The sequence below is a fragment of the Lissotriton vulgaris genome, chromosome 6, assembly GCF_964263255.1.
Source record: "Lissotriton vulgaris chromosome 6, aLisVul1.2, whole genome shotgun sequence".
Classification (NCBI taxonomy): domain Eukaryota; kingdom Metazoa; phylum Chordata; class Amphibia; order Caudata; family Salamandridae; genus Lissotriton; species Lissotriton vulgaris.
This window is the reverse complement of record NC_141694.1, coordinates 66,799,337-66,812,882: the sequence shown is the minus strand read 5'-3', so window position 1 is coordinate 66,812,882 and position 13,546 is coordinate 66,799,337. Positions and strand designations below refer to the sequence as shown.

At 48.4% G+C, this 13,546-nt stretch overlaps 1 protein-coding gene across 1 annotated transcript in view; it reads left to right on the top strand.

The window, feature by feature from the left end:
* LOC147706795 (calpain-1 catalytic subunit-like) overlaps positions 1-13,546 on the top strand; it is a 590,138-nt gene that overhangs the window by 454,219 nt on the left and 122,373 nt on the right. Inside the window, exon 12 of the mRNA XM_086925927.1 lies at positions 11,432-11,471. Within this exon, the coding sequence (XP_086782053.1) occupies positions 11,432-11,471 (40 nt within the window). The remainder of the gene's footprint in view (positions 1-11,431; positions 11,472-13,546) is intronic.

Genomic DNA, 13,546 nt, shown 5'->3' with positions numbered 1-13,546 from the left:
GCCGCAGCACCCAAGGATGAGCGCTTGGATGGAAGGAGGTCAAGTGAGAGGCGGCGTTCCGTCATTGCGATCTCCTTTTCAATGACGTTAGCCACCCGAGTGATAAATTTGTCCATGGTGCCAATCATCGTGGAGCCCCCTAAAGCACTTGCTCCGCCGCCCCTCAGGGCTTTACCAGATCTGGTGGACATAATGGGTTCAAGACCTACAGTTGGGCTCGGAGGGATTGGAGCCGTAGGAGTCGATGGAAAGGGGGTGGCCCAGCCCAGCCTCTGCCGGCCCCGGACGGCCACAGACGGCCCGCCCTTTGCCCGGGCTTCGCCCGGCGTCCCGCTTGCGTCCCGCAAGACGGGCTCTCCTCTGATCTTGTAGAGTGGCGGTTGGGGCGGGGCACGCAGGGGGGCGCTGACCGATGACTCGTGGTCATGCAGGGACTCCTGGGATAGCGAGTCCCTGCTGCGCTTACCCCTGTAGCCTCCTCTGTTGACAGTCTCCCTCGGCAGCCAGCAGCCAGGCAAAGTTAGGTCCGCGTTGGTGGGTCCACCCACATGCGAAGCGGCTCCCGCGCAGCGGGAGCGGCGAGCAGTCCACGGAGATTAGAGACGTCCCAGCAAGTTCCCACGTCTGCACAGGTACTCCGGGTAAGAAGGCCCTAGTGACCCAAGACATGGGGAAACCACGAGGAAAACCGGGAGCGGGAAACCAACCACCGGATGTGATGCGAGATCTCAGGACGACCACGATGAAGGGAGCACATCTCAAGATCCTGGTATGCAACAGCAGTTCGACAAGATACTAGTAGCAATAGCGGACTCGCACACGGCCCTACAACAAGACATTGCACAGGTGGCAACGGGGCTGGGGTTCCTGAGAGCGGACGACTCTAAGCTGGTGGACAGGGTGAAACATGTAGAGGTTACATTACAGGAGGTGGCACCGGCCCACACTGCGCTGGACAGCAAAATAACGAATGCCCTGGAACGTATACAAGCATTGGAGAAGAGAGCGGAGGATGCGGAAAGCCAGAATAGAAGAAATAACATTCGAGTAGTGAGCCTGCCCGAAAAAAAGTGAAGGGAACGGACATTGTACGGTACCTGGAACATTGGCTGAGCACGGTGGTGGCAGTGGAGGGGCTATCACCCTTCTACACTCTGGAACGTGCGCACAAAGTGCCAGCTAAGCCGCCGCAACCAGGATGCCCCCCCCGCCTAGTGTTGGCTAGGCTCCTACACTATAAGGACAGGGATATACTGCTCCAGAAAGCGAGGACAGATGGCCCTTACCAAGTTGACAATAGCAGAGTGTCGATATTCCCAGATTATACGTTGGAGACTCAACGTTGACGCGCATCCTTCTTGACAGTTAGGAAAGAACTACGATCGGAAGGCATTCAGTATGCACTGTTATTCCCAGCGAGGCTGAAGATAATGATGGATGGCGGCACACATTTCCATGACACACCAGAAGACGCATGGGCATGGCTGGAAACATATAAAGCTGGGACGGACCGCATGGAGCAGCGCTTCCGGGAGTCTGACAGAGGTCTCCCCCAGTGCCAATCACAGCGCCTACGAGGTAAAAGACAGGATAGACGGAAACCATCGCCGGCGCAAACTGAGCTGGAAAGGTAGGAAGTGTTGGATGCGGTAATGGCGTTATTGGGAAAATTGGAGCTGCAGTCGCCTGGGAACACAGACTCTGAGAAGGACAAAGAGCAGTCGGATGCAGAGGCTTTGGAAGCGGGGAGAGTTACGATGCCACAGGTTACCCCGGCGATGGCGGATGGCGGATGGACTCATGGATGAATGATAGTCTAGGTTGCAGAGAATGAAGGATAATGGGGTAGGTCGAGTGGAGGAGACTTGTTTGTGGACCTCGTGCCAGTTGTGGAAGCCAATGGGAGGTGGTCTGGTGGAGGCTCTTGGGAAGCCAAGTCGGGTTGGAAAAGCACCACTATAAGTGGTAACTTTATTATTATTATTATTTAAAATTTTATATAGCGCGCAGTTACCCTTGGGCATCCCAGCGCTTATCCAGACACCATCAGATAATAAAAACGGCCAGATTAGTGCACTCAAGCACTCAAGCAGGAAACAGATAGGTTTTAAGACATTTGCGAAAGCGCAGTGTACAAGGCTCGGCGCGCAATTTTAAAGGGAGTAAGTTCCACAGCTTCGCCGTGTTAACTGAGAATCTTCTCCTGCCAGTGCGGGCCCTTTTAACTCTGGGGACTAAAAGAAGGTGTTTTTGGTCAGAGCGCAACGTTCTGCTCGCTTTATAGGGGACCGCTAAATTCTTCAGTATTGGGGGGCCTTTCCCCTGAAGGATTTTATGGGCTGTACAGAGCGCTTTAAATTTGACTCTCTCCCGCACTGGGAGCCAGTGCAGCGCCTTTAGGGCAGGTCTGGCTGACTGCGTCCTAGGAATGCCCATGAGCAGCCTTGCCGCCGCATTTTGGACCTGCTGGAGTTTAATAAGAGTGGATTCAGGAGCGCCCAAAAAGATGGCATTACTATAGTCCAATCTAGATGTGATCAGCCCCTGAATCAGCAGCTTCCTTGATGTTACAGGTAGAAGAGGGAAAATTTTACGGGCAGACCGTAACAGGGCGAAGCACACTCCTGCAGTTTTCTTAGCTTGGGTCCTAAATGACAAGTCTTGCTCTAACCAGACTCCCAAGCTCTTGATTACCTCTTTAGAGTCCGGAAGGTCTCCCATGCAACTCGGACAGCTGGTCAAAGGGAGTAGAGGAGTTTTGCTCCCTAACAGCATTATTTCCGTCTTTGAGCCATTCAGCTTGAGAGCTGACTCTTCCATCCAAGTGTGAACGTCCTACAGGCAGGAGTGCAGTAGGTCAGGATTCTCAGCCAGTTGGGATAAGGAGACCACCAACTGCATATCATCCGCATAACTGACGATCTTGATGTCATACGGGGCAACTATGTCCTCCAGGGGGGCCGTATATACATTAAATAATGTCGGGCTGAGGGAGGAGCCCTGTGGCACTCCACACTGGAGGGGGATCGATGTAGACCGATCGCTGCCTTCCCAGACCTGGTATGTACGTCCGGTAAGAAATGACCTCAGCCACTGCAGGGCAACCCCAGACACCCCCACCTCTGACAGCCGCTGAATCAACACCTGATGGTTCACGGTGTCAAACGCCGCACTGAGGTCCAGGAAGATCACTGCCACTGACCCTCCTGAATCCAGAATGCGTCTGGTTTCGTCAACGACTGCCAAGAGGGCAGTGTCGGTACCCTGGCCTGGACGGAATCCAGTTTGCGAATCTCGAAGCAGTCCGTTAGACTCCAAAAAGCCTGACAGTTGTTGATTCACCAACCTTTCAGCAATTTTGCCGAGTCCCGGCAACAGAGAAATGGGCCTGAAGTTTTCCAGGTCCGAAGGATCTAAATTAGGCTTCTTTAAAAGTGCCTTTACAACTGCTGTTTTCCAGCTTGGTGGCACCAAGCCCTGGGCGAAGGAGGCATTCATTAAGTCTGTGACGGGAGCCACGATGGAAGCTGCTGCTAGTTTAAGGAACTTCATAGGGACCGGGTCCATGGGAGAGCCACTTTTCAAGGATACCAAGGCCTTCGAAACTTCAGCCACTGACACTGGGCCAAAAGTATCTAGATGGGTAGCTATCTCACTAGACTGTGTTCCTATGTTCAATTTACCATTGTCCTGAGGCAACAAGGACTGAGGCAGGGTATTTAAAATCTTCTCAATTTTTGTATGGAAGAAATCTGCTAGCTCCGTACATTTCTGTTTGTCATGAGTGACCGCAGGTTCGGGGACTTTGAGAAGTTCTTTAACCACTTTAAAAGTCTCTCTAGAGGAACTAGAGGCAGATTTTATGCGCTCTTCAAAGAAATGTGCTTTTGCCTGTCGTAGAGCAGATTTATAGCCCCTCATTGCGACACGATATTCGTCTCTCCTGGTTATCTCCCATTTCTTTCTCCACAACCTCTCCAGCTTTTTACATCCCTTCCTAAGGGAACGAAGCTCGACAGAGTACCAAGGAGCAGATCCTATTCTTTTCTCCCTCTTTTGCACTCTCTTTTTTGGAATAAGGGCGTCTAGAGAGGCGGATAGCCAATGGTTAATGTTAGCATCTCCCTTAATTGGGTCCGAATCAGAGGGAAAGGGCATGTCTTCCAACTTGGAGGTCCAGTCATTGATCGAAAACCTGGACCAGGCTCTGTCCACCAAGAAAGCCTGCTTGGCAATTGTGGGTCGTGAGTCGGCTTGCCAGAGTGCTAAAACCAAGAAATGGTCGGACCACGGGAGGGGATAAGCTGGCCTGACCGTAAAGCGGGGGATGTTGGAGAACATTGGGTCAAGTAGGTGTCCCTTTTCGTGCGTAGCCCCATCATTAATTAAGGCCAGCTCACATGCTTTCAAATCGCCCTGAAGATCTTGGGCTACTAGATCAGCAGGGTCATCGAAATGGAGATTGAGATCTCCCAACACTATGAAATTAGCCGTGGATGAGGCCAAGGTCGTCACTGATTCCATTAGGGAACTAGCAAAGTTACCCACACCGCCCGGAGGCCGGTAGATCAGTAAGCCTGATAGTGATACTGTAGGAGATATCCGCAAAGAGAAATAGCAGCTCTCACAGTCCGAAATTGATCCATTCTGAGCCCTACATACAAATGAGTCCCTATATAAAATAGCGAGGCCACCCCCTCGCCCCTCAGGTCTATCAAGATGATAGACAAGAAAGCCCGGCGGGAGGGCTTGCACGATGTCAGCATCGGAACTGGAAGTTATCCAAGTTTCCGTCAAAAACAAGATGTCTAAGTCCAAATCTTGTATAAGTAAGTTGACTTCTGCTGAGTGCCGTGAGAGAGATCTGCAGTTCAGTAGACCTACCAGCAGGGTGTTCCTACCTTTGTCGGGAAAGATGGTCTCGCTCGGCCTGAGGGCTGTTGGGGGAGTCGGGCCTTTATAGGCCGGTTTACAACCGACGGTATGCATGTGGCGTAATGCCATAAGGTCGTCTCGGTCGTATATCCACCTAGGCGCCGATTTTTTTAACAAGAGTGCCAGGCCCTAGGCCCGTCTGGGCCCGGACGGGCACAGACAGGCTGGACTTTGGCATGACTCCGGCGCTGAGACGGCGCTTCCGCTGCGCGTCTCCATAGTAGCTTTAAATAGGGGCCGCGCCTCGTGTGAATAAACACTAAAGCGCTCCCGAGAATGGCGCCTGCAGAACGTCCCGATACTACCCCCAAGATGGCAGCGGTCGTATCAAACTGCCTGAAGACCCGCGAAAGGCACGGTGAGGGTCACAATTATTGTGCAAGTGAGAGGTAGTCTAAGGTGGGCCTATTTTAAAAGCAGGGTATAAGAACAAAAAATAAAAATAATAACTTGTGAGAAAAACGGGATACTAATTTTAAAAACGCGCGACTAAGTCCACACGGAATGCCAGCTTAGTAAGATGTACCCTGCGCCAAATAACATACAGTAATAGCGCTATCCGCTTCCCAGCGCACAAACCTTTGTCCAGGGCCGGCCAGCGAGCAACACTCTTCTTAAATAGGGGCCGCGCCTCGTGTGAAGAAACACTAAACCGCTCCCGAGAATGGCGCCTGCAGAATGTCCCGATACTACCCCCAAGATGGCGGCGGTCGTATCAAACTGCCTGAAGACCCGCGAAAGGCGCGGTGAGGGTCACAATTATTGTGCAAGTGAGAGCTAGTCTAAGGTGGGCCTATTTTAAAAGCAGAGTATAAGAACAAAAAATAAAAATAATAACTTGTGAGAAAAACGGGATACTGATTTTAAAAACGCGCGACTAAGTCCACACGGAATGCCAGCTTAGTAAGATGTACCCTGCGCCAAATAACATACAGTAATAGCGCTATCCGCTTCCCAGCGCACAAACCTTTGTCCAGGGCCGGCCAGCGAGCAACACTCTTCTTAAATAGGTGCCGCGCCTCGTGTGAAGAAACACTAAACCGCTCCCGAGAATGGCGCCTGCAGAATGTCCCGATACTACCCCCAAGATGGCGGCGGTCGTATCAAACTGCCTGAAGACCCGCGAAAGGCGCGGTGAGGGTCACAATTATTGTGCAAGTGAGAGCTAGTCTAAGGTGGGCCTATTTTAAAAGCAGAGTATAAGAACAAAAAATAAAAATAATAACTTGTGAGAAAAACGGGATACTGATTTTAAAAACGCGCGACTAAGTCCACACGGAATGCCAGCTTAGTAAGATGTACTCTGCGCCAAATAACATACAGCAATAGCGCTATCCGCTTCACAGCGCACAAACCTTTGTCCAGCTTGTGGTTGAATAAAACGGTGCAAGGGTCAGTGGGGTTTGCTGTGATTATTTGGGAGATGGAGGTGATGTTATTATTCGGATGTAGGCGGTCGCCCATTGGCGTTGAGGTTCCTCCCACAGCCCTTAAGGCATGCCTGCAGTGACTACTGCTAGGCTTAGGTGTGCGTTGCAAGTTGGAATGGTTTGGATGGGGACTAGCAGTTTTGTTCTAGGTCCAGTTCTTGGGAGGGGGTGGGGAAAAGGGAGTTTAGGGACGGGGTGGGATAAGATATCTACCGGTGTGTTCAGCTTTTTACAAGGAGAGGAGAAATGGTTGTTGTATGATGATGGGGCCAGACCTGATTTGCACTGTATCACATGGAATGTACGGGGACTACACACAATGACAAGGCGCCACAAGGTCCATGCATATTTGGTTAGGAGAGGTGTACATGTGGCATTGCTTCAGGAAACACACCTTACTAAAGCGGAGGGACTAGAGCTGCAGCGTAGATGGCGAGGACAGGTTTTCAGTACCTCCTATTCAAGATTTGCGAGGGGAGCGCTGGTTTGGATCAGGGCGGGGGTTCCCTTTCAGATGACTAAACGGACAATAGACTCTGAAGGTAGATTTGTGGCAGTTAAAGGGCACTTGCATGGCAGAGATGTAGTGTTTTGTAGCATCTATGCGCCGAATGTGGACCAGGCGAGCTTTCTGGATCGAATGTCTAGCACATTGGCGCACTATCTAGTGGGCCCGATAGTGCTGGGGGGAGACTTTAGCTCAATAGCGGACCTATCTCGAGATCGATCACACCCCCCACTGAGGGAGTCCCCTGTACACAGACTATCCAAATATAGATCAGATTCGCAGACCAGATGGGACCTGGTAGATGTGTGGAAATCGCACCATCCGCAGGAAAAGGACTATCCCTATTTTTCAGCGCTGCACTAACTTCATGTTTGGCTGGACGCGATACTATGCTCGAAAACGGTAGTGCCCGCCATAGTCCACTCGGAGTACCTTACGAGGACCCTGTCTGACCACAATCCATTGTTGGTCACTATGCACTGGATGAGAGAGAGATCTGACATCCCGACTTGGAGACTGCGACCTGAGACACTGGAGGACCCAGTGTTACAGCGAGAAGTCGGAGAAGGGATAACGCATTATTTTATTGAAAATGCAGGTACGGCTACTTCCAGAGCATTGGAATGGGATGCGTTTAAGGTGGTGGTAAGGGGACTTTGTATTAGCAAATATGCTGGGGTGCGGAAGGTTCTGTTGCAGGACGTAGACAGAGCAGAAGTTGCATTACAAACTGCAGAATTAGCGAGGCCTGGGTGACCGGAAAGGCAAGTAAAAGTGGAGGAAGCTAGGGAAGCAGTGGCCTGGGAAGTAGAAAGATTACGCTGTTTTGATTATTGGAGTTATGTTGAAAAGACCCATTCGGAAGGCGATAAAGCGAGTACGATGTTGGCATGGCTGGCTAATCCGAACCCGAGGGGTTCTCCGATTCTGGCGCTGGCGACGAGGGATGGTGGCACAGTACATACGTAGAAAGAGATTGTGACTCAGTTCCAAGAGTACTATGAGACACTATATGAGAGTAAGTTGGAGGCAGGAGAGGTGGAAATTGACTTTTTTCTGGGGAGCCTGAAATTGCCACAGCTGGAGGAAGAGCAGGCGAAGCACCTGGGTAGAGATATAACAATTGAGGAAGTGCGGAGTGCCGTCAAACATATGGCACGTAATAAGACCACAGGAATAGACAGGTTACCCAAAGAGTTTTACTCGCAATACATAGACTTGCTGGCACCAAAACTGTTGGAGATTTTTAGCGAAGCCAGAGAAGTGGGCCATCTGCCTTTGTCAATATGGGAGGCACTCATTATTCCACTGCTAAAGCCAGGACAGGGAAATATGGATACAGCTGTGTATCGCCCATTGTCAATGTTGTCCACGGATTATAAGATTCTCAATCGAATCCTGGCTTCACGCCTGCTGCAACATATGACCAGTCTAATACATGAGGATCAGACCGGGTTTATCCCAACTAGAAATACCACCACGAATATTTGGTTGGTGAAAATGTTGGGGGAGGCCCGCATTGATTCGCCCATGGCAGCGATACTATTTGTAGACATAGAAAAGGCTTTTGATAGTTTAGAATGGCCATTTATTTATAAAACGATGAGGGGCTTTGGATTGGGAGATGCCTTTTTGGGATGGACAACAGTGTTATACACTTCGATGGTGGCAAGAGTGAAGGGGGGAACAATGATCTCACCCCAGTATGGAGTGGCTCGTGGGACCCGACAGGGCTGCTCACTGTCTCCGCTATTATTCGCATTAGCTGTAGAACCTCTCGCAGTACGAGCCCGGTTAGGACAATGGTAAGGGGGCCTGACGTTTAGGGGGGAGCAACAATATATTTCGCTCTATGCGGATGATTTGTTGATGTTCTTGGCGAATGCAGAAAATGAGCTAGCGGGGGCGACACAGTTGCTTCTAGATTTTGGAAGCATTTCCGGACTAAAAGTGAATTGGAGTAAGACCTGCTTGTTTTCCGTGCTGCAAGGGAGGGTGGCTCCTGCGATGCCGAGAGCCATGAGGTGGGAACCATCTTGTTTGGCTTACCTAGGTGTGCATATATATCATGAGGCCGATGCTATCCTGGACGGAAACATAGGGAGATGTGTTCGGGCGCTGAAGGGTAGCATGACATTCTGGAGTAAACTGCCGCTGTCCGTGATGGGGAGAATAGCTCTATTGAAAATGGTGGCACTTCCTAGGCTATTGTACTTGTTTAGAACACTACCGGTGTTGGTTCCCTGCTCACTGTTCAAACTTCTGAAGTCCATGGTGGTGGGGTTCATTTGGGGTTCAGGTAGACGTCGGGTGGTACTAAAGACACTAATGAAACCGAAAGCCGAGGACGGGCTGGCAGTCCTCGATTTGGAACTCTACTATATAGCAGCACAACTTCAGATCCTTACACAAGAAGTTGCAAAATAATTTAGAGGCCCAGAGCACTTGAAGGGTAGTGGTATACCGAGGCATGTCATGTCTTTTATTGTACTGCAGCAGCGGCTGGACCTTAAGGATCTCTCCTTGGAGGAGAAAACGTTGAGGTTGTGCTGGAATCGGAGTCAGAGGAGAGCAGGTGTTTTCACCCCTATGCCCCAGAAATTCCACTGGGGATGGTTACGCCATTGCCCCATGGTGGAGACTGTTCATCTTTGCAGGATTGGGAACAAGCGGGGATTCAAGTACTGAGGAACTTGAATGAAGATGGCACGTTACTCCCCTATCAAGCACTGCAGGAACAATACGATCTCCCTAGGGGAGGATTGCTGGTACAAGCAGCCCTGGTACGGGCATCACAGAAACACTGGAAGGGAAGATTGACGGAACCTGAGACGACGATGGCATGTCAGTATGTGGTGATGGCGGTGGGCACATATAAGGCAGTTACATGCCTATATACGAGAATGTTGAATGAAGGACTAACTCCACTGTATATTTTAAGATGAAAATGGGAAGAGGGCATTGGAAAACCTATACCAGAAACTGTATGGGGCCAAATTTTGCGTAGAGCGTGGAAGAGTACCAGAAACGCCTGATTTCAACTGGTGCATTTTTTCATAATACATAGGGCATATTTGACGCCGGGTAAGATCATGCAATATTTTAACACTGATAATGCGGTATGTCCTATGCGTGCCAGAGTAGGAGTAGAATTAGAACACATGTTGTGGGAATGCCCGAAGCTGGTGGATTATTGGAGCAAAGTGGGAGATCTTTTGCAGTTAGTTACAGAGCGCGACCTAAAATATGACATAGCCATGTGCATATTACATTGGTTCCCACATACCCCCAAAACAAAGATGACGAGAAAATTCGTAGATATGGGACTGATGATGGTGAAAAGAGAAATAACAATGCACTAGAATTCCAGAGAGAGCCCAAGTGTTGGGAGGTGGAGAGTAGAGCTTCTTAAATGGGCCGGAGCGGAAAACTCCATTAGACTTCGGCAGACACGACAATTGAAAAATGAGAAAGCATTGGAAACGGCAAGGGCATAGGGAGGAATAGTTCAGTCCCTAGCCGACCAACAGTCAAAAGAAGCTAAAGAATGAAGCGATTGAGCGCAGGAAGGTCACTGAACACACAAGGCGAGAATCCTGGCTACCAATTAACACACCCTATAATTAATGCATCTGCAGACAGTACGAACACACCGGTGATGGGGGCGAGGGGGAGGAAGGGAGGGGAGAAGGAAGGAGTAGGCGGGGGAGGGAGAGGGGGAATTGGGAGGGTTAGGTAGGGGTCTAGAATAAGTAATAGTTTGAATTGTTTTTGTACAGGGCAACTGTGAGCGGAATGTTAGGTCAATAATGTAATGAAGCCCGGAACATAGTGGAATAATTGATTGGACATGTTTATCTATGATCACTCTAGATAGATGGGGTGGGCTCTAAGAGTAAAGTGTAAGCTACCTGTATGTTGCAATATAAAACAATAAAACATGTTTTCAAAAATAAATGAAAGGCTGTGCATCAGTCCTTACTGCTGCTTGAAGCAGGCGTAAGGATTTGACGCAGTGAAGTCGTAGAAGTGGTGAAGTGAGATCTCATAGATTTCACTCCGTCACTTCTACAAGCCTTTTTTTACGGGGACTCCCATCCTGCATACTTTATACCTGTCGCAGGTATAATTCAGTGCAGGACTTTACTAAGTGGCACATCTGCCTACATGCATCACTTTGTAAATAGAGAGCAGAGTGACGCAATGATTACGCCGCAGCTGCGTTGCCAAAAAAGTGACGCAATGGCAGCGTAAGCCCTTCATAAATAAGGGACAGTTGATGTCTGATGAAGACTCATATCAAGAGGATTTCAGTGCTTGGAAACCTGAGAAAAGGATAGCAAGAAACTGAAAATGGCAGGTCTGAGCTCGCCAATGATATCTACCCTCAAGTAATGTGAGCATGATATGAAACAATATCTCTAATATTTAGCCTGAGTTGAAATTTTTGTTTGTCAGCTATGGAAAAATAGACTTAATTCTGAGCTAAACGCAGATGTATCTGTGATCTGTAATTTCTGATGACCACTGTTGTGACTGATTTTTTTTGTGTCATTAGAGAGCTGGATGAGGAAGTCACTATAACCCTTTCAAATGAGGTAAGACATGCATTTAGTCATGAATTCATACACACCCATGCACAGAAACATACAAAAGTTATTAAATGAGGGCAGATTGCAATTTGTGATATGCAGTGTTGGTATATTTATAACAGAAACCTATTCAAAAGGATTTAGGCCAAGAAAGACCATAACATCAATTGATCTACAATAACCTAATAACATAAGAATGATCACTTAAATAAATGTTCCTTATTTATCAGAAATCTCATAACTGCAGTCCATGCACCAAGATGGGCCCATTTAGATTGGGATAACAGAGCACCTACTCTTCCTGCCTTGTATGAAAATAAATTACTTGCTTGTATTTGTAGTTCTCCAGTATTGCCATCTTTCAAAGTTTCATAAGCTTGAATCATTCCCTGTCGTCAAAGTAGGAGTCCAATGGTATAATTGTACAGCAGCGCAGTATATTACACACATCATATAATGGCCAGAAAACATTCATTTCATTAACCTATCCACATCATTTATAAGGAACCAAACTTTAGCCAATCAGACTCCAGCGCCCTATAGAACACTCCTCACAAAGGCTTAATTCCCTCAGATTTTCAAGCGCCAGTTGGAAATGTAATCCCATGAAAATAAGGGGAGCCTCGAATGGGAGGAGGGTGGGTCACATGTGAATTTGGGAAAGATGCCAATACTGGAGAACTGCAGTTTCAGGTAAGTAACACATTTATTTATCCAGTATTGAATCTTTCATGGATTCACATGCTGGAATCAGAATAGCTAGCAGTTAGAATATCTGCACAATCATGAATACAATGACACAGTAGCGGAAGGTATGGTAATAGAATAGAAAAAGACTCCCCTTTTAGATCAAATGGCATACGACTGCTAGGCCCACAGCTGCATCACTGTGCTCTGACGACTCCAGGCAAAAATGTTGTGTGAACATGTTCCTGTTCTTCCATGTTACCGCTCAACATATCCCAAGAGGCACACCAGCGAATAGAGTGGTCATCATAGAAACAGCTCTGGTAGTCTGCTGTGATATCTTGAGTGGAGTTAGAACTTAGGATGTTGGGATGTGGGGGTCAGCACATTCTAATAATCCTGGGTTCCACTTGTTGACAGTTGAAACCCACACCAAGAGCTGGTGGGTGGATGAGGCGTTATGGATTATTTAACTTGAATAAATCCAGGTCAGTAGACATCTGGCTAATGCTAAGCGTTGTGTGCCGCTGTTTATACCACGCGATACTAAAGGGGATGAAGGACAGAGCGTTGGAACAAATCAAACACTCACCCCCAGTCAACTGATCTGGGTTTAATCCATCATCATTCTTTAGCTCACTCTGCCACCCCAGTTCAGACATGGCTATATGCAAATCAGTCTGACCCTGTGCCTCATGGGAACAGTCCAGCCCGAACTGCCAACCTATGCCTTCCCTGGACCGGAAACAAGCATCCTGGAACCGGTGTCTGGCTATCAGCCATCAATAGCCAGGCTAGCTTGAATCCAGTGGCAAAGTGAGCAAGGGATCCACGTCTGGGCATACCCTGCCTTTCGTATCGCTGTTTATACCACGGCGGAACAAATCAAAGACAAATATTGTGATACTTGTATCCTAACACACTGGTCCTCCCATGTCAGGCTGCCAAGGAACCGCTGGCTTCAGTATTTAGCGCAGTCTTATCATGCTGGGTTCCACTCGTTGTCATTTGAAACCCAGACCTGAAGCAGGTGGGTGGGTGAGAAGTTTTGGATTATTTGACCTTATCTTTTTCACAAGTGTGCTGTAACTATATCCATGAGAGGTCTTCCAGCCTTTTAGTGGTAGAGCTGGATAGAAACCAATATCCCACAAGCTATGCTTGATTTGGAAACTGTAAGGCTCTTGTGAGGATTTCCATATGCCGCCAGCAGCTGGTCTGTTCTCCTAAATTCTTTTGTTCAATCTAAATAGAATTTAAGGTATCTTTGAACGTCCAATGTATGTAATGATCTATCTGCTGCAGTTTCCGGATCCCTAAAAAAAATTCTTCAGCTCAATAGGTTCATTTAAATGAAAATCCGTTAAGACTTTAAGACTACATTAGGGATTGGT